Source organism: Pagrus major, chromosome 21, assembly GCF_040436345.1.
Source record: "Pagrus major chromosome 21, Pma_NU_1.0".
Lineage (NCBI taxonomy): Eukaryota > Metazoa > Chordata > Actinopteri > Spariformes > Sparidae > Pagrus > Pagrus major.
This window is the reverse complement of record NC_133235.1, coordinates 17,793,656-17,813,418: the sequence shown is the minus strand read 5'-3', so window position 1 is coordinate 17,813,418 and position 19,763 is coordinate 17,793,656. Positions and strand designations below refer to the sequence as shown.

At 39.2% G+C, this 19,763-nt stretch overlaps 2 protein-coding genes across 4 annotated transcripts; one reads left to right on the top strand and one right to left on the bottom strand.

Moving 5' to 3' along the window:
• Positions 1-928: 928 nt before the first annotated feature.
• Positions 929-12,320, bottom strand: nadkb (NAD kinase b). Its single transcript, XM_073492123.1, has 12 exons — positions 12,232-12,320; positions 10,661-10,954; positions 10,466-10,549; positions 9,787-9,916; positions 8,093-8,201; positions 7,533-7,618; positions 6,728-6,830; positions 6,461-6,645; positions 2,518-2,617; positions 2,166-2,323; positions 1,966-2,048; positions 929-1,875 (listed from the first exon to the last, which is right to left on the bottom strand). The coding sequence occupies exons 2-12, from the start codon at positions 10,951-10,953 to the stop codon at positions 1,716-1,718; spliced, it is 1,491 nt and encodes a 496-aa protein (XP_073348224.1). The 5' UTR covers position 10,954; positions 12,232-12,320; the 3' UTR covers positions 929-1,715.
• Positions 9,901-19,691, top strand: gpr160 (G protein-coupled receptor 160). Of its 3 annotated transcripts, none has more exons than XM_073492126.1 (4): positions 9,901-9,939; positions 14,335-14,396; positions 14,488-14,616; positions 18,319-19,691. In XM_073492126.1, exon 4 carries the CDS (start codon positions 18,390-18,392, stop codon positions 19,290-19,292), a length of 903 nt encoding a protein of 300 aa, XP_073348227.1. In that variant the 5' UTR covers positions 9,901-9,939; positions 14,335-14,396; positions 14,488-14,616; positions 18,319-18,389; the 3' UTR covers positions 19,293-19,691. The 3 variants fall into 3 exon arrangements, with proteins under 3 accessions (XP_073348227.1, XP_073348226.1, XP_073348225.1); XM_073492125.1 differs by lacking the exon at positions 9,901-9,939 and adding an exon at positions 12,335-12,475; XM_073492124.1 differs by lacking the exon at positions 9,901-9,939 and having other exon boundaries at positions 12,482-14,396.
• Positions 19,692-19,763: the final 72 nt, after the last annotated feature.

Here is a 19,763-nt window from a genome sequence, read left to right as displayed (position 1 = left end):
CTCACTGATGGTTCACAAAAGACCTTTTTGAGCGAGTAAAAAACTTAATGTGTATGTATTTAGTTTTAGAGAAGAAATTCAAACTCAACTTTTCATATTTACAATATTAACAAGGTAATAATACAAACTCAGAAATATTTAGTTTTTCCATAACTGAATAAACAAGCTGTTCTCAGAGGAAAATAAGGTCCCCAGAACACTGTTTGAAGCTAGAAAGGTGGCAGGGTCCGCCACATATAAACAAAGTAAAACGGTATGAAACTGTGTTGTTATTTAAGGTCAGTTTGTTTATTCAGTTTATTCAGAAAGAAAAGAGTTTATTTAGTTTGTTGAGGCATAAAAAAAGAATCAGTCAATGAAAATATTTCTCTTCTGATTAAAATGTCTTCACCAAAACTATGTAGCGCACCTTTAAACTGACAGGTGTTTGTTAAAATATGATGAAGTTGAATCAACTCATCTCAGAAACGGTTACAACAAAAACTGAATATTAGAATCTTTATGGAGGGAGGATTTTAGTAGTCTTAGCTCGGTGTACTTACTAAACTTTCACCTGGTTGTATTTTGTATCTGATAAACTGAACGTATGATCAGTGACGTCCAGTGTTAATCAATCAAGGCTTCACTTACATCTTCACTTTTTAATAACAGGCAGATGATGAAAGACACCACAGCTGGTCAACAGTCATCTGTAGTTAAACTGCATGATGTCCAGAGGTCCTGAAAGAATCTTAAAATGTTTATTTTAAAGCAATGGGAGTAATATAGCAGATTTTACTTTTAAGTCGGTACTTAAATGTATTTTTCATGTAATCAAATGCTTTTATAAATGTCTTGTTTCATTTTAGCTGGAGCTGAAAAAATGTAGTAGCTTAATTTGATGACATCCTGTAAAATGGTTCCACACAAATCAGACAGCAAATAAGTCTTTACGTGTAAGTGTTTCAGCTTTATTTCGGCTCTGCTGCAGACTGACAATTTCACAGTTAAATGATCGTGAACAGAACATGAAGTTTCTCCAACTTTTTCTGCTTTGTTTTCTGCTACGACAGGCAATCTGACCTGTTGAATTTAACTTGGCTGAAAACATTTAAAAATGAATTACAAGAAATCCTTCACAGCTGCTGTTAGGATGTACAGAAAGCTGGCTCTGGATTAAAGAAAATGTTTGGACGGATTAATCACATACAGAAGTCTTTTGCTGAATCAGTGATAGAAATTCAGTTTTAAGTCTTTTAAAGCTCTTGAAAATATATAAATATCACATAAACATGACATTAAATAAATTGATACAGTATCCTCTATGTACACATTTACATTTACGGTCCTTTGTCTTCTGTGTCTCTACGTACAATTCCTTTGCGTTGATGTCCAAAAACATGGTATTTATTGTAAGATGGAAATTATTTGAATGACTGAATGAATTGTTTGTATTTTCATTTCTAGGTGAGAACATGCTCTCTTCCTGTAAGCTAACTACAGGTTGTGTTTGAACTGGAATGTAACGCTCACGTGTATACAATACTGTACACATGCTGTTCACAGGACTGATGTAACACTCATTTGGCTGTAGACACACATGCTCTCGCTCTCACAGTCCAGTGTTTCTGTCATGAAAATGTTTGCAGGGTGACCTCGCACTCGTCTCCCAGACTCCCACGCCCTCACTCACTCAGCTGCTGTGCAGAGAAATGTTTTTAACGCAGGCGGCAGATTCAGTTCTCTGTGTCCGACGAGTCCGAGACGTCTGCCAGTCGCGCCTGCCTCTTGCGCACGTTCCAGTGCAAACACTGAGCCAGGCTTTCAAACCAGTCGTACACCAGGTCGTGGCAACAGATGGAGGGCACTGGGTAACAGGATGTAGTGATCTTGATGCTGTTGGGAGAAACGCAAATTCATCTTAATTGAGGGGAAAAAACCTGTAGAATGAAAGGGCAGCTGATAATGAAGGTTGGTGAACTTTACCAGTCTCCATACTGGATCTCTTGTCTCTTCCTGCCGTCAAACGACACCCAGGCGGTGTTCCTGGCATCAGGGGACAAGGTGATCTGTTTTAGGAAAACAGAGGACAAATGGTTGGTGTCTTCTTCGTCTTTGAGTTAAAAGTCAGCTCATAATGGCCTGACCTTCTGAGCTCAGTCCAGCCTCCTCCACATCATTCTTACCATGAGCTCCACCCCGGCAGGGACGACGATGGGCCTGAAGGAGAGCGAGTGTGGACAGATGGGTGTGACCATGATGGCGGGTACGTTGGGGTGGATCATGGAGGCTCCTGCTGCGGCTGCGTACGCTGTGCTGCCCGTGGGTGTCGAGACAATCACACCTGGAGGACAGAGAGAGAGAGAGGAACTTCATCACGTCACCATATTTATTTATTAAATACATTTTAAAAACTCTTTCAGTTTTACAGTGTTTTCCTCGTGCATGTTATCTGTCGTGACCCCACGGTGAAAAATTTGACTTTCAGTTTGAGAAGAAGGTCGAGACAAAAGGGTGACATCATATTACTGCCCTTACCGTCTCCCTGCACTGAGGTGATGAGTCGTCCATCAAGGTACAAGTCTACATTGGAAAGGTAGGAGGACGGGCCTCGGTCCACCACCACCTCATTCAACACCTGCACACATACACACACACACACACACACACACACACACACACACACACACACACACACACACACACACACACACACACACACACACACACAGAGACAGACACAGACGGACAAAGGACAAGATTAGAAGCACAATCGTCCAAGTTGACATTTCAATAGACCGAATCACTGGGACGTTGTGGTAACACAGCAACAGTCACTTCCTGGTGGACGACTGGCAGTTGATTTGCATTGTAGAGACTCTGTGAAATCATCGTTTGTCATTTGTGACATTTAAAGATATAAAGTTAAACACGGTGGTAAAACTAGTAGCAGAAAATGGAAATACTCTAGTGAAGAACCTGAAAATTGTACTTAAGAACAGTACTTTAGTAAATTTTACTTTTTATTTCATCACTGGTTGTTCGAAAATTTGACACAAAGAGTTTCATTTTTACTGCAAATGAGTCTCAGTCCCAAATATCAGTTTTCAGACTTGATTTCTAATAATCGGTATGGGCCCTGAAAAAGACATATCAGTCGACCCCTAATGTGTACACCTTGTAATAACATCATGAAAAAATACATAATGCCTGCATTGCCTACCTCTATGTTACTGTAAACAAACATTGTGATTGGTTCCATAGTTTTTAATCTGAATGTGTATAAAACTAGTGACACATTAGAGAAAACCTAAATCTCCTTGATAAAAGGGAATATTCAGGGTTTGTACGAGCACAATGAGACTCATGACCATTCACATAAATCATGTTATTGTAGCACCATCTATAAGCAAAATCCCATAAATGTTTTGATGTGCATCTACATACTTATATGTGCAATATATGTGAATTTGGCCACCATTAGAGGAAAATGAAACAGCATATTTAAAATAATAAATGAGCGACTTAATCTTAATCAAATACGATACGGACTGGATGAAAAGTGGAGTGCTAAGAGGAGTGCTGCAAAACTAAATGTGTTGAAAAATGTGTTCATGGAGAAGCAGACGAGGACGGATCTTGAATCAAAGAACTGCTGTCACAAAGGGTTGTAAAGATTGCGCTCGGTGTAAGGTGCTTTATAAATGGCCACATGGTGGCTCTGTCCACAACAAAAAAACACCCCATCAGTTTGTCGTTGGCCAGTGGCCTAAATCTGCACCAAAATTTCATCAGTAACGGTTCAGTACTTTTCAAGACATCCTGCAAACAAACAAACTGAAAATACAACCTAGTTGACAGAGATGATAATGGCTGTACTGCCCCTGCTGTATAATGAGGAAATGCTGTCTTTGATATGTAATTTCTTTTTCACAGACAGTAAATATGAGACAAATGTAATGCTCTCAAAAAAAACAATAAAATCAATCAGCAACAGACGCAGGGCTACGCTGGATTACATCCCAAATGACACCAGCAAACTACACGAAGAGAAAATGCTGGTGTGCAGACAAGCAGCATACAAATCATGTTCCAGACTTAAGTCAGTCACACAGTGTACTGCAGCAGTGAAGTCTGGGAGGTGAACTGACGTCAGCTGAGCGCAGAGCAAACATCCTGCAGACGTGATGTAATGTGAGGTCAAACTCAGGTTCAGAGGGACCACAACGATCCATCTCTGTCTTGGATCGATGAGACGGAAAAAAGGAAACAAAACCCTGAGAAATAATATAAAATAACACACTGCAGCTGTGTGTGTGTGTGTGTGTGTGTGTGTGTGTGTGTGTGTGACTGCAGCAGTGAGGCATGTTGTTTAGTTACACAGTGTGTCAGACGGAGAGCGACAGAGCTCATTAAATATCTATTCGGCGTGGACTGCACCGTTGACGCCACGGTCTCCATGGCAACTGGCTCTAAAGAACTTCACAACATCCGACTTTATTATGACTGTCGCCATAGCAACCCAGCTCACTTACTGAGCTGTGCACACGTACCGATGAACACACAGACACACCCAGGATGAACAAGGAGTCACGAGCCTTACTGACACACACACACACACACACACACACGAGGTGATTATAGTTCACTAAATTAAACTGAAACATTTGAGTTAAAGCAACATTATGTAACTTTTTTACCTTAAAATAACAGCTTCAAATCATGTTGATGGTACAGTGTCTTGTAATAGAGAGAATGGTGTCTCTGTCACTTGTTTCTGCACTATGTAACTTCAGTGAGAGGGTAGGATCACAGCGTTACATACATGTTTACTTCAACACACAAGTTTTCACTGAGAGGGGGGCGCCAAATCGCACAAGATGCCAATTTCTACATATTGTTGCTTCAACATGACATGAGAATAAAAATTGATTTTGGAAAAAACTAAAACTAACTGAAATAATATTGTGTAATTAAAATAAAGTAAGAAATAAACAGGAAATGCCTTTAGTTTTAGTCTTTGTTCATTTGAGGAGGCACTGTTGCACACCTTTACAGAGAGTAGGATGTCGACATGACTGTGAGTCAACTGCCCACACAAAGTGCTCCACTCTGAACTTTTTTAATTTTGCCCTGTCAGGCTAAAACTTATCCTGAAACTTATAAATACAAAACAAAAACTAATCCTGAAACTAATAGAAACAAAACTAAAACGAGCAAACTCACTTACACTCAACTGAAAACAAAAATTAAAAGCAATTAAAAACTACTGAAAAATACAAAACTATAACTAGAATGGCACTCTGTAGATTGCATACCTCTGCAATAGCCAAACAGTCCCCTTTAATTCAATCAAATATATCAACCTCCATAGCCCTAAACTTAAAAAATAATTCAAGCTCACAAGATTTAGGATCCACAACAAATTGTATTCACTCATAGATACCAGTTCCCTAAATACGCCAGATTTTTCTTCATGAAGATCCATGTATCATTCCCTGAAAATTTAACAAAAATGTCAAAAAACGCCCTATCATACAACGTAAAAGAAAGTGTAAAAAAATCCTGGCGTATCCAAAAGTTAATGGGGTCTATTCTGGCCTGAGACGGAAAAAAAAGGTGAAAAGTAACCTCCTTGGTGGGGGTACAAGCCCAAGCCAGAACTACCCACCAGAGGAACAAACTCAAGAACTATACGACCTCCTTTAAACAATTTACATTTAAGCATCTGCGGAACCAAGATTAAGTAAAGGGGTTCAATAACTGATTAAAAGATCACAGCATTTTCAGACACAGAACAAAAACGAAGATTTGTTCTGTTGTCATTTGTTTTTACTGCCGTGTGGCTCTGATGTTTCCATGGATCTAATGAATCAATTCAAAGGAGATGTGTGAGAAGGAGACTGGAAACTTCAGAGCGTCTGTTTACAAAGCAGACAATCTGCTGCGTGACTTAGTTAGTGACAGTTTATTAATCTGTTTTTAGTCATAAGTGCAATGAAACAAACAACAAATTAACATTTGTTTCTCTTTGTTCTCTCCTTTGTTGCTGCCTCTCATTCATTTACACTCTCTTGTTATCTTGTTTTCTTTTCAGACTAGTCAAAGAGCCGACAACATAACTTTGATTTTAAGATCAATACACTTTACTTGAAATGTCTGACTCTTGTTCTAATATTGACTTGAGTTTCACCCAATATTGACTTGCCTCCTGTGTGAATAAAGCTGTTGCAGAGTTGTAGCTGAGTTGTAGCAGCTGAGGGTTCAGTGATTGACCAATCAGTACTGCAAATTCCACCCTTATAGCTGGAAAAGCTCCTGCAGTGAAAACAGGCTGCAGTCTGCATCTTTACCCTGCTTTGTGTCTGAACTATTAGGCAAATAATCAGGAAGGGACCAAGAAAACACATCAAGCAATCAGCTTAGCTTAGCTCTTAAAAAACCCAGGTGGACACTGCTTCTCGTGCCTCTTTGTCCTCACCTGGAGCTGCAGGGTGACCTTGCCGGCCTCACTGTTGGTGTGTCCATGAGGAACAATTCCATTGTGTTCCTGCTGCTGGTGCTGCTGTGTTGTCTCTCGGCTGTACGGCTGCTGACCTTCTCTCTGAAGCATGTCCTTCACCACCTTCACCTTCAGACGACTGCGCAGGGTGATGGCTGCATTGCCTGAAAACACACATTATCTACTAACTGTACTTAACGCAACAGCTGAGAGAAGTGATAGAGGTATATACAAATGACTGTCTACCTTCAAACACTTTGGCCACTTCAGTCTTGTATGACTCAAATTTGAAGGGCGTCAGGAAACCCAGGGAGCCGAGGTGAAATGCCATAACCGGAGGAACGCTGCCCTACAGACGACAAAAACAAACCTGACATAAAAATCACACGTCTGACGTCTCTGCTGGATTCACAATCAACAGAATCATGACCCAGAAACTCATCTGTTTACTTAACTCCGTATAAAACTGGTATTAAAAGATTTTATACATCTGCATATCTTATATTTAGTCACGAGCGAGCTTATTATGACCAATTATCCAGTAAACTAAATATTCTGGATAATTTTACACTAGCCACCTCACACAACTCACAGATTTTTAGACAAAAGTTCTTACTTTTCTTTTAAGTAATGAATGTGTTCAATGATGTTCAGCAATCTGACTTCAAAAGTCCAAATACTCACATTAGTTTCAGTTTCCCTACTTGAAAAATCTTTTCCAGTGTTTTTAATACATACTGTCATGCAAAATAAAGACATATTAATTTTGAACAAACCCAACAGTGTGCCTTGGGTTGTTTTTGACAGAGACCTGCATTTTACATTTTGGATTGAGACCATATTCCACCCAAAAACATTGAAATTCTTTATCTAGGTTTTTTTTTTTTTTGCAGTGATCACAATGGGGGTTTGATAATAATACATTTGTAGATTTGACTGTAAATCTCAGGTTAGGTTAGAGAGGAAAACATATAAGAAAATATTTTAAAGTAATTTTATGTAACTTTTAAGTCTGACTCAGCTTGATTGTAGTATGTAGTAGTGTGATTACCTGGAAGAGAGAGGAGGCGTAGAGCAGGGTCCCGTCTCCACCCAGACAGATGATCAGGTCTATGCAGTCAGAGATATCATCATAACCTGCAGGCGGACATAAACACTGCTATATTCAATATACTGCTATCATGTTAAAAAGCAAATCTTATGTAAGAATGTGAGGACCAAGAGAGCGACACTTTGTTTCAGAAAGGTAGAAAATGTCCTCAAGTCCCTCCACACCATTTGGCCAACTGTGAAGATTTTTGAGTGAACAGCCAACACGCAGTGTGTGGATCATAATGCATCCAAACATAACAAGGAGGAGACAGAGGAATGGTTCTTGATAACAATGTCATAACATTGGGTACAAGTAATAAAGTGTATAAAACTGAATTTAAGGACCTGCTGACCTGTTTTCACATTTTACTGCTGAAACATCTACACTTGAATTTTATTGTGGATACAGAACTTTTTATTTTTAATGGCTGTTTTACATCATAGTATTACTACTTTTATTTCAGAAAACAATATTATTACGTGTATGCCATTAGCTCAGCATTAACATGCGAGTCTCACCCTCTCTGAAGGTGCAGAGCTGATTACGGATGGAGCCGAATGCCTCGTCCTTTGACAGCGTAGCATCATCTACCACCCTGCGCTCCACATACACCATCATCAGCTTCTCCTGTAACACAAACACATGCTTTCGTGACAACGGCCAAAAACACACACAGACATCTCTAAAACATGTTCTGATGAACTATGTTGACCATATGCCAAACAGGTGTAGTTCAAAATGACTGTGTTTGTATGGAATGCAAATACTTGAGTTTCTGTTCCACAAAGCGCAGCTTGTTTTGGAAACGTGGACAAAAGGTGCCGTCACTCCGTGAGACCAGACTGTAACTTTGACCCACATGTCTGCTTCATTTCCTGGATTCTTTCTGTTAGACATGTTTTTCTTCACTAACACAAAAGTACACACTGTTCTTGGACACTTTTTTTTTTTTTAAAATTCCAGCAGGAACACGGCTTTAGCTGACTGGCAGCCAAGAACAACACTGTAACTGAAATCAATGAAACTGACAATCTAATCTCAAAATCCAAACAGAAGAGTCACCCCACTGATGTAACTTAAGGTAAAATTGCATACTGGTATTACTCTCAGATATTTTAATATGCTCTAAGATTTTATAATCTAAATTATTATTGAGAAGCACATACAATTCAGAGTTTCCATCATTACAGTCTAGTGCAATCTTTGTCATTATGATTATGTCATTACTGATATTTCAAATACTGCTTTTAATGCAATTAAACAATATCATGAGAGCAGCTGTAGCTTGTAGTGATATTACTATTACATAATTGACAAGTTTATCTCAACACAAACCCAGGAGTTCTGCAGTGTTCATCAAGTTAAATGTATGACTTCTTAAGACCCTTTAATACTTCATAGAAAGCTATTTAATAGTTATTTTACACGGTGCATGATGGAAAATAATCTAATAGAATTATTTATTCGTATCACATTTGTTTAGCACTTACAGCAGTATAAAACAATAGTTCCTAATGATATAATCAAATCAACATGACCTGACTCATTCAAGTTCTTGCCTAAATCAACACTTGATCAAGTTTCCTCGCTACTACAGCTCGCAGTAGAGACAGTGTCAGGTCTGACGGTCCTGACAGAAACTCTACAAACAAGACAAATAACAACAACCTCCTTTAAAATCTCTTTTCGCAATAAACCCACTTTAATATTATTTATTTATGCATTTTAAATTTTCTTATTAGTTTATTTTTAGTTTATTCATTTTTACTTTCATTTTCACTTAAAAATATCAGTATCTATTTTTGATTTTATATTTTTCTTATAATTCCTATTTGCTGCAACATTTCTACTCTGAAAGGAGCACCTGTAACGTAACCCAATTTTCCCCTCGGGATCAATTAAGTATTTCTGATTTGCTCCAGCTGTGGATTTCTCTGAGTAAGATAATCTTGTCATCAGTACACCTGGTGTGAGATCAGCAGTGTAGTTTGTACATCCTCCCTGTATATGAACACTCTACATAATCCAAAGGAAAAGGAGACTGGAAATGAGTAATGCTCGCAATAACATCTGAAAGAATCAGAATCTGCTTTGTGTATTGTTTCAGACACCAACGTCTGCCTCCTCAATCACATTAAAATCCTAAAACATTCATCTGGTAAAACATATAAGATAACAAACATATAGTGTATGAAATGCTGGGAACCTGTACCTCTACTAGAAACCTGCAGAGCTCCTTGAAAGGCTCGACGAGGCTCTCGTCTCTGATTTTCCTGATGACCAGCACGTTAACAGGTGGTTTATTCCAGGTGAGACGCTGGCTGGCTGGGTCCTGGATGTGCCTGAAACACACACAGACACACAAGTGAGTAAAAAAACACACATATTTCACACACAGAAACGGAGTCAACGCATACCAAAGATTTTCAAACAAAGTTGACTGTTACATAATCACACTGTCTTGCAGTTTCAGTTTGTTCCAAAAATACAGCCAAATGCAATCATGATGACTCATTAACACTCTTTAACTGTTAATAATTAACTTTGATGTACTGTCTGAAGGAGTGAGGTCCGAATCCCAGACATCAAAATATAAAAACCCTTTCCTCCTCTTTACTATATGTATCTCCTCTCCTTTGCCTGATGGATGACAGGCATTGTGCAGATAGTTTCGTATGTGTGTGTTTTCAGAATAAGTCCAGGGAAACGGTCTACAGACCAGGTGACAAACACCACCTGCAGTCTGCTCTGTCAACCATCCTATTTCACGTAACATCCAATCACAGCATTCTCATTTTATCTTATCTTACAAGGTTACACAAGCCTCTCTGTGTCAATGTCCCTAACAAACAGCTCATCAACACAAAGTTCAACTCATTCATCATGCTTACATGACTGAAGTTGGGTTGGGAAGAATACAGGCTTTGGGTCCGAAGTGAGTTTCTGGATACGGTCCATGTAGAAAGTGGGCTCTCCTGTGAAAAGGAAAGAAGAGGAGGACCAGTCAAGACACTATCACCTCATGTCCGGGGCAACAGAGTTGTGCCAATGGCACGGCCGACCAGCTGGCAACCTGCAGTGCAAACCTCTTAGGACAGCTTTCCGCTGTGTCGCTCGCTGAGCCAGAGGGCTCCAAGTGTTCGTGTTGGCCTGGCAACCTCCGCCGCTCCATCTCCCACAGCAGCTGTTCATGACCACCCCCCCGTCGCTGCGACCTCGTCCCCTTCCGCCGTCTCCTTGGTGACTTGGACGGGTGCTCCCGGTGCTTGAAGGGCCTGGCTGACTCTGACAGCTGACCAGAGGGTGCTGAGGGTCGCGCCATGCCTCTCTCTGCCACTGACAGTGGGCCAGAGGATGGACTGGTCTCTGAATTCTCCATTCTGCAGGGAAGCAACAGAGAAACATCTGTTACAGATATTTTGACAATTAAAAAAAACTGGAGTTGAGCTGAAACAATTAGTGGATTACTTGAGTTGCAAGCAAATGAAGTGCAAACTATTGTATAGATTCTGATAACCCATTAATCATTTGATTATGAAGTTAAAATGCCACATTTTGTCTGGTTTCTGCTCCTTAAATATGAAGATTTGCTGCTTTTCTTTGGTTTATATCATTGTGAATTGAATATTTTTTTAATTCTGAACTGTTCTTCAGACAAAAAAATGGCACTTTAAAGACAACCTTGGCCTTTGGAAAGTTATACTTTGCATTTTCACTACACTAGACAATGCAATGTGACCACTGCTTTACCTGACTTAACCTTTGCTAATGTGCTGGAAGCATCGATGTGCTCAAACGCATTGAGCACTGCACACTTGCAGTGTTTCACTTTCACTTTAAAGTGACAGTTTGTAAACAGAATAATCAATAAATGATTTGAGAAAAATAAACAGTAAGAACGATAATTAACAATGAATATAACCACCAGTTCCGATACTTACAACATGAGGACAGTGATAGTGTTATTCATAATTTGTTACAGTACTGTAACTACCTAGTATGATCTACAAATGACTGCTGAGGAGATATATGGTGAGAAAACCAAAGAAATAAGGAATTACAGCCATTTTTAAATAATAAATAAGTCTTCGTCAGAGGATAAAAAGGTCCCTTGAACACAATTTGAAGCTAGAAAAGTGGCAGTGTCCAGCAAACCCTAACCCTTTTTGGGGGTCTCAGTTAATGTTTAACCCAGAAAAATCGACTGATTAATCACTGATACCGTTAGTGTCAGCCATGGAGCTAACACACTAACTATATATTGATTTTCTACAAAACACAGTCAAACATTAACCTTAGTAAACTTCTTACTGTAATGTTACCTTGACAAAAGCCTGGGCTAACCTAACTATATCAAGCCAAGCTGTACAACTGTCTTTTTAATATTAACGCCAACTTATATTGACAACAGAATTAAAGTAAAATACATTGTTTATTCTCTGTGTTAACAGTAACAGTGACCTTGGACCCAAGTATTAGTAAGATAATCGTCTTTTAATAACACACGACTTAGAAATAAGCAGCTAAGTGACACAAACACAACTAAGCTAGCTAACTGTCAGCATTAGAAAGCCGTTGGTCCGTTGACACCTGATGTTACTTAGCATTTAGCTAACTAGCTAACCGGCGCGAACCTCGGACCGAAAAAGAGCCTTACTTTGTCAGAAAGAAGCAAACATGCTCATATCGCTGCTAGTTCATCAAGGCTCGGGTGTGTTAAGACGCAAAAAACGTGTATTTAAGGACAGACATCGCTGTCAAACTGTAAACGCCGGAACATTAGAAAACAGTATATATACCCGGTGGAGGAAGTGATGTTTCCGGCGGACGGGTTCAGCGACGGACGGGGGTTCAGTGACAGGAACAGCGCCATGTTGGTGATACCGAATATCGGCCGCATAGTGAGTAACGTAGTTACATTCACAGTTTTTATTTTTTAACACTGTTTAATCATAGTTATTTAATAAATACACTGAGTTTAAAGGATGCTATCGGTTTTTGTGTTTTTAAAAAAAACTATTAAGTGATTTTAAGCATACCAATAGCAAGAAGCCATTTAACCCAGGTGGGAAACATACTTGATTAAAGGGGCACCATGTAGTTTTTCAAACTCAGAATTTTAATATTTACAGTATTAATAAGGTAATAATACAAATTCAGAAATCTTTATTTATTCTATGATTGAATAAACAAGCTGGTCTCAGAGGAAAATAAGGTCCCCAGAACACTGTCTGAAGCTGGACAGGTGGCAGGGTCTGCCACATATTAATTATAATTTATAATACTCTATGCTATGTTGCTATACTATACTATGTATTATGTTATACTACATTACCAGGCTTAGGGAGTGACAGGGATTACATAATGAGCAACATTTGTTGCCAGAATATGACTTTTTATACTCAAGTACTTTTAATATCAGATACTTTAAGACTTTTACTCAAGTACTACTCCAATGGGTGACTTTCACTTTCACCAGAGTAATATTTTAACACGATATCTTTACTTTTACTCCAGTAGTCTATGACTTAACGCCACATAATACACATAGAGTGAATATACTTAATTAACGATACACCATTGAGATGAAACCAAACATATTTGTATCCTTTTAGGCCTTAAAATATTATCATCATCATCATCATTATTATCTTGAATTTAAGTAATAATATATAATAAATACTGTGTGTTTTGGTGCAATAGTATCTATTATGTTACACTATATTACATTACATTTCATCTTATGTTATAGATTTCCTTACTATATATATAATACTGTACTCTCCTATATTATAGTATGTTAATATTTTATACTGTATACATTATGTACTACATCATATTTCTACATTAAGACAAACAAACACTAAGTGTAATTAATCCTGTTATATCATTCTGCTTATGAAGTGTTGTAGTAGATGGTATCATATTCGTCTTACATATATTATCATCATCATCTTAGATGTTTCATTGCATGATTATAATGCAAATGTAAGTAACCCAGCCATACTATCTTTGTAAAATTATAACAATATATTCATTAATTTAAGGTCAACATATGAGTATCTAATACCTTAAAACTGTATCTAAGTACAGTTTTAAGGTACTTAAAATAGTTTGCTATATACGTCTGCTTCATTATTGCCAGACCCAAAGTATTGGAAGAACAAAACATCAAAATATAAGATGCATTATGACAAAAAATATAAGTATCTTATATAAGTAAAGTCAAGTATAAGTAAATTAATCCAATATTTTTTTTAAATGTAAAGACGTAAACATGTGCAACAGAACAGACTTCCCGCTGAAGTCAGTAGACCCGGAGTTCTCAGTGTTTTGTAACCTGGAGGCCAACTTCTGATTGTTAAAACAACAAATAAATGAATAACTGAGAAAAAAAACACTGCTTTCAGCTCAGCATCACTGTCTGCCATCCTGAATCCAAATGTAATGTATTCAGGGTCATTTCTCCTCACCCCACTCTTAAGAGGCGTCATTAAAATTAGCATTTTAAACTAACCATTTGGCGGTACCACTGGGTCCACGGCCCACTAGATGGCACTCTGAAGCCCACCAGGTGAGAATGGCTGCAGTAGTCCACACTGAGCTGGATGCCTGTCATGGACCACACCTTGTTTGCACTGGGCTCACATTACAGTCAGCATACATGCTCTTTGCTGCTGTAAAGTTGAGAAATCTCTCCTGTCCTACTGGACTGCATATAAAGTCTTACTTGCATTTAATCAGTGTGTATTTTTTGCAGTGATTGGCTGTTTAGACTCCACTCCACATAATAAAAGAGCCTGGACAAAGCATTCATTTGAAGTAAGGTTTACTGGTTAATTATGTATGAACTTCCTTGTTCAGAGCTGATTCATGTGTTGCCTAACCTGCTTCCCTTCTTCTGACTTTCTAGACCAAACATTTTTTGGATAGTACAGCAGCTCTGCAGCTGGATCCTTCACCTATGATGACCTTTCCAAAAATGGAAACAGCGTCAGGCACACAGTGCTGCATTTAACATCAGATGACTGCATTCACACAGGTAATGAATCTAAATGCAGCTGTGCATGTCTCTGTTTTACATACGCGAGTGTTGTGTTGTAAAAGTCGCATGTGATGCTGAGAAACCCACAGTGGAGGAAGAAGTAGTCTGATCCTTCTCTTAAGTAAAAGTAGACGTACTAGAGTGTAGAAATACTCAGCAATTGTAAGTGCTGAATTCAGAAAAGTTATTTAGTAAAAGTAAATACATATCATCAGCACAATGTACTTAAAGTATCAAAAGTAAAAGTATTCATTCTGCAGAACGGCTCCCTTTACAGTGTTGTTTTCATTGATCAATACATGTAAGAACATTTTAATACTGTAGTTCGTGGGGAGCCAATTTTAGAAACTTCATATACTACTGGGTAGATTAGTGGTGCAGTAGGCTACTGCATCATATCATATAGAGACATGTCATATTTTTTTAAAGGGGCACTATTGGTTTATTGGTTCGGTTTGGCCAAAAGTGCTCGTGGAGAAACGCAACTAGCGATGAGACTGTGTTTCAACATTTGTGAGTAGGAAAGCACTGGACAGTTTTTTGATGAGAACCACATTATTCAACATTAGTGGGTGTGACACGATTGGACATATTTAAGGAGACCTCCAGCCCTGGCCGACCCTAACCAAGTGGTTTTTGTGCCTAGACCTAACGAGAGCATCTAATGTCTATCAAGAACGGTCACTGCTGCCATTATAAGATCAAAAATGAGTGAGAGAACACAGGGTTGTAGCCAGGAGACTTAAAATAAATGTATGTTTAATGTTCAATTTATTTACCAATCACATTTTTTATTAATTATTTTATTCTTTTCAGTCTGTTTTGAGTCTCAGAGAGTTTTCTCACTTCTTCCAGGAGTACAATCTGGTGTAAAACTTCAATAAATAGCTGTATTAACATGAATAACCTCATACAAAGTGTTCTACAGACATAGGAGAAAAACGAAAAAATAAACATGTCATAAAAAAAGCTTGATAAATATCAAATCTGTAAATCTTAAGAATTGTGAGCGTGTTTGTGCTCTTGAATCAAGGCTTTTTAAAAAAAATAGTGTCAGACGTGTGTCGCCTAAATCAGCAGTCCCATTTCATAAAAGTTGCCTGAACGGAGTTTTTAAAAGATGTTATTCAGATGCAAAAGAAAAAAAATTATTTTGTGTCACCTTTTGCACATGAAATAAATTGATTCATTTTGCATCTGAATAACATGTCTACTTTTTTTTTGGCAGTGTGTCGGTAATTTTTGTCCACAACATAAATAGAAAAAAAATGAAAAAGTGCACAGATTCAAAGGTTATTCTTCACCTTGGAAACGGCCAACAAACATCATCCTTGAGTCTGCAGCTGAGACTGTTTTTGTCTGCTGCCGTTTCCAAGGTGAAGAATGAACTTTTCTCAGCTTTGAAGCCAAAAAAAAACAAAAAGTCCTCAGAAGAGATGACAAGTGAAACATCTTGGCAAACTCCATCTATAGAGGGAGATCATGTGTTTTGACTCAGAAAGGCTACTAAATGGACCTTAAGGTGAGACTGATTTGTAAAAAGGAAATGATGTAGTTACAAGAATATGTATGTATATTATTTATCTCTTTGTCAACCATCAGGCACTGTGTATAAAAAATATAGCTGTTCCTCTTTTAAAATCCAAAATGTGTAACTTTTAACTGTATAAATTTAAATTTCACCACTTGAAATCTCCGTATTCCCAGAAAGCAATCATCGAGGTGATTTCCAAACACATCTGTAACAGTCATAAACTGTAATATTCTCTGAGGGACAAAGAGTGTGTCTGTACCACAGAGTGAGAGCAGAGAGTTACAGATGCGGACAGGCAGGACAGTTTCGCTGCGGCTCTGATCCACCTCTGGAGGTAGCATCAGAGCCGCAGCAGAGGCGAGCCGGTGACTGTTTGAATGGAAAAGCCGGAGGCACGGATCAGGGGTGTGTCGGTGTAAATGTGTTCTGACAGCTAAACAGATCCTTTACTCATCAAATAAAAGAGAAATGTCCCACACTTCAGCCCACAAAGCAACGTTGCAGGACCAAACAACAGTAACGTGGTAACTGGTTGTGTCTTTGGCAACTTATATGAGGAAAAAAATACCGCAGTTATACGTGGAGAAGTGTCATCCTGTCTGTCCTACTGACTCTTCGTCACATTTCTGCCAGGCGGCTCCTGCAGTTGAATGGCGGTGATTACGTGACGTGATTCAGAGCAAAAAACTTTAACTCACCATGTCTTTGTTGCCTTCCACTATTGTGTTGTTGTAGTAACTGTCTCTGGCAACTTGTATTGAAAAAAATTGACTGTGAGCCCTCCTGACCGAGACTTCAGTGAAGTTTCCCCCAGAAAACGTAACTTTGTCACTTTCCAGGATGTTTGGTGGGTCAGGATCTCATTCACAACACATTATAACTGCATCCATATGATTATAAACAGTCAGCAGATACGTGTTTAGATTAACAGGTGGACACCAGGGGGAAACACATTGAAAAAAACACACAGATCTAAACGTCTCTTTTGGTTTCGCAGCGCCCGGCATGCTGTATGAGTTGACACAGTGGTGTGGCTTTACGTCGGCACTGCTTGGTTCAGTGTGAACGAACAAAAGTGGAGAAAAGGTGTAGTAAGTTACAGTGTAGACAGTGTACCTGTGCTCCGCTTCCTGGCTGAGAATCAGCCTGTTTTATTGGGTTAGAGGACAAAGTCAAATCGGTTGCAGGCTGAATGACAGTTTGAAAAAGCAGAAGTTCAAGTTTATTTGGTGTCATCCCGTGATGAGACACTTTTCTGCTGCAAGCATTAACTGGAGGAAGGTTTCTTCATAGAGGTTGTTTTTTTTTACTCTAAATATGCTGAAAACACATTTTCTCAATGATGAGACACATATTTTCTGCCAAAGTTACAACGGTTTTGATTATTTCACAGGAAAGAAAGGTGTTGTGTGTCTGTCTGAGCTCGTTTCATTGGTTTGAAGTGAGTAAGGCTCGTTTGGAAAAAGGTGATTAGAATCAGAATCTGCTTTTTGGTCACGTATGTGAGCACATGAGAGGAACTTGACTTGACTTGACAGCTACAAGGATGAGGACAACGAGAACTGAACCAAAAAGAGTGGTCGCTGGTCAGGGCTGCACTGTACAATAGCGTGTGAAAAGGAAGTAGGTGTATATACAGTTTGTTATCTCACCAACAGCCAACACCCTCAAAGTAATCACCAAATAGTCTGTTCACAGGTCGGCTGTTCTGTGTGTTGTGACGGGACAACTAACAAAAGACCTAATTTTATGATGAGAGTTGTTTTATTCATGTTAAACAATCACCATTGCCAATAAAAATCTATCTGATATGACTCAGGGAGAAATCTTCAGGGAAGAGCTCATGTTTTAAAGGGGCACGTTGTAGTTGAGTAGAGAAGAAGTTAAAACTAATATTTAATATTTACATTATTAATGAGTTAATAATACAAACATAACTGAATAAACAAGCTGTTCTCAGAGGAAAATAAGGTCCCGAGAATACTGTTTGAAGCTGGAAAGGTGGCAGGGTCCGCCACATATAAACAAAGTAAAACAGTATGAAACTGTGTTGTCCTTTACACACAAATACACGTTTTTACACATTTTAAGGTGCAAATGTTACATATCACACCTTTTCTAGTGGTTTAAAACCTTTATTTAAAAATGCTGTTTTCCCCCTGCAGTGGCAGAGCCTCCCACGTTGCCCACCTCTCCTGGTGGACTTCTGATTAAAACCTCCCGCAGACTGCACACCATGAATGTCTCCATCCCCTCCATCCTGCTCGGTCTGGGAGGAAAATGTCTGCTTAACTGGACACTCGTGTTTCTCCAGAGAAAACACATCTGCAAAACCTTCCTGGGAGTCTTCGGCGTTTCCCTCGCCATTGTTGACACAACTCTGACCGTCTGTGTCACCACCGTTCACACCCACACTGATGGATATGTTCTCCTGCTGGGCTCGAAGCTGACCAGATATCATGTATGTTTGCTGGTTCAAATCGTCGGACAGGTCTACAGCGCTCTGCAGTGGCCTGTTGTAGTCTTAGCTGGTTTGGACCATTTCTGCACTGTCACTCTGAGGTTGCAGCCCACAACTGCCATGGCCAGATGGTTTGTGTGGGTACTTGTGACCGCCTTCTTGTGGCACCTCACTGCTCTCTACGTCTTCCTGCTGTCTGACTTCACTCCTGTCATGGAGGATGTTCCTCACCACCAGATTCAGCAGTGCCTTGTCTTCCACACCTCTCAGATCCTGCAGGTTGCCATGTTGCTCCTCCTGACTCTGGGCTGTGTGGCACTGCATGCTGGATGCAGCGCACGATTATTTAAAAACTCTCCTATGAACGACCAAATTACAGACCGGAGTAGAGCTCACACAAGAAGAAGTGTTGTCCACCAAGCCGTGCATGTATTTCTTAACACATGGGCCACGTTCCTGGTTTTCCTGGCCGTGCTCTTTCTCCCACCTATGGGAGTACCTGCGTACCTGGGTCTGAACGCTGCCTGGCTCTGCTTCCTCAACAGTCTTCTGATAGCAGTCGTATTATGTGTAGTCTGTCCAGCCTCGCAGCTAGCACAGGGCCTGGCAGCAGTTCCTCCCGACAGCTTCTGTGAGTGGAGATTTAAATTTAGCTTGGCTGCAGAGGACAAAACATGACTGCACCGAGCAAATACACAGAGGACGCATGTTAGAAGAAGTGGAATCAGTTGCTGAGACATGAATGTCGCATACGAAGGGAAGAGTTAGCCAAGTTAGCTTTATGAATGGCAGTCCAGCTAATTTGAAATCAGCAACGTTTAGATGGATTGGCATGAAATTTCGAGGAGGGTTTGAGGAGAGTGAATCTTACTCCACCAAGTGTAAACATATCTCAACAGTTAAAAGATAACAGAGAAATTGGCACAAATTTGGGTAGAGAAATTCATGGTATCCTGATGGTGAAGCTAACTGACTTTGCTTGTCCCTGTCTTTTTATTTGCTGCCGCATTTAAGCTGCCGTTTGTGGTTGTAAGTGAAATGTGTCAACAAATATTAAAATGGATGGATTGTAATTAATGATTGTGTTAAAATGTTTCTGTCTCAGATTTATTATTGACGTTGCATGGTGTTGAGTAAGAACAAAATATA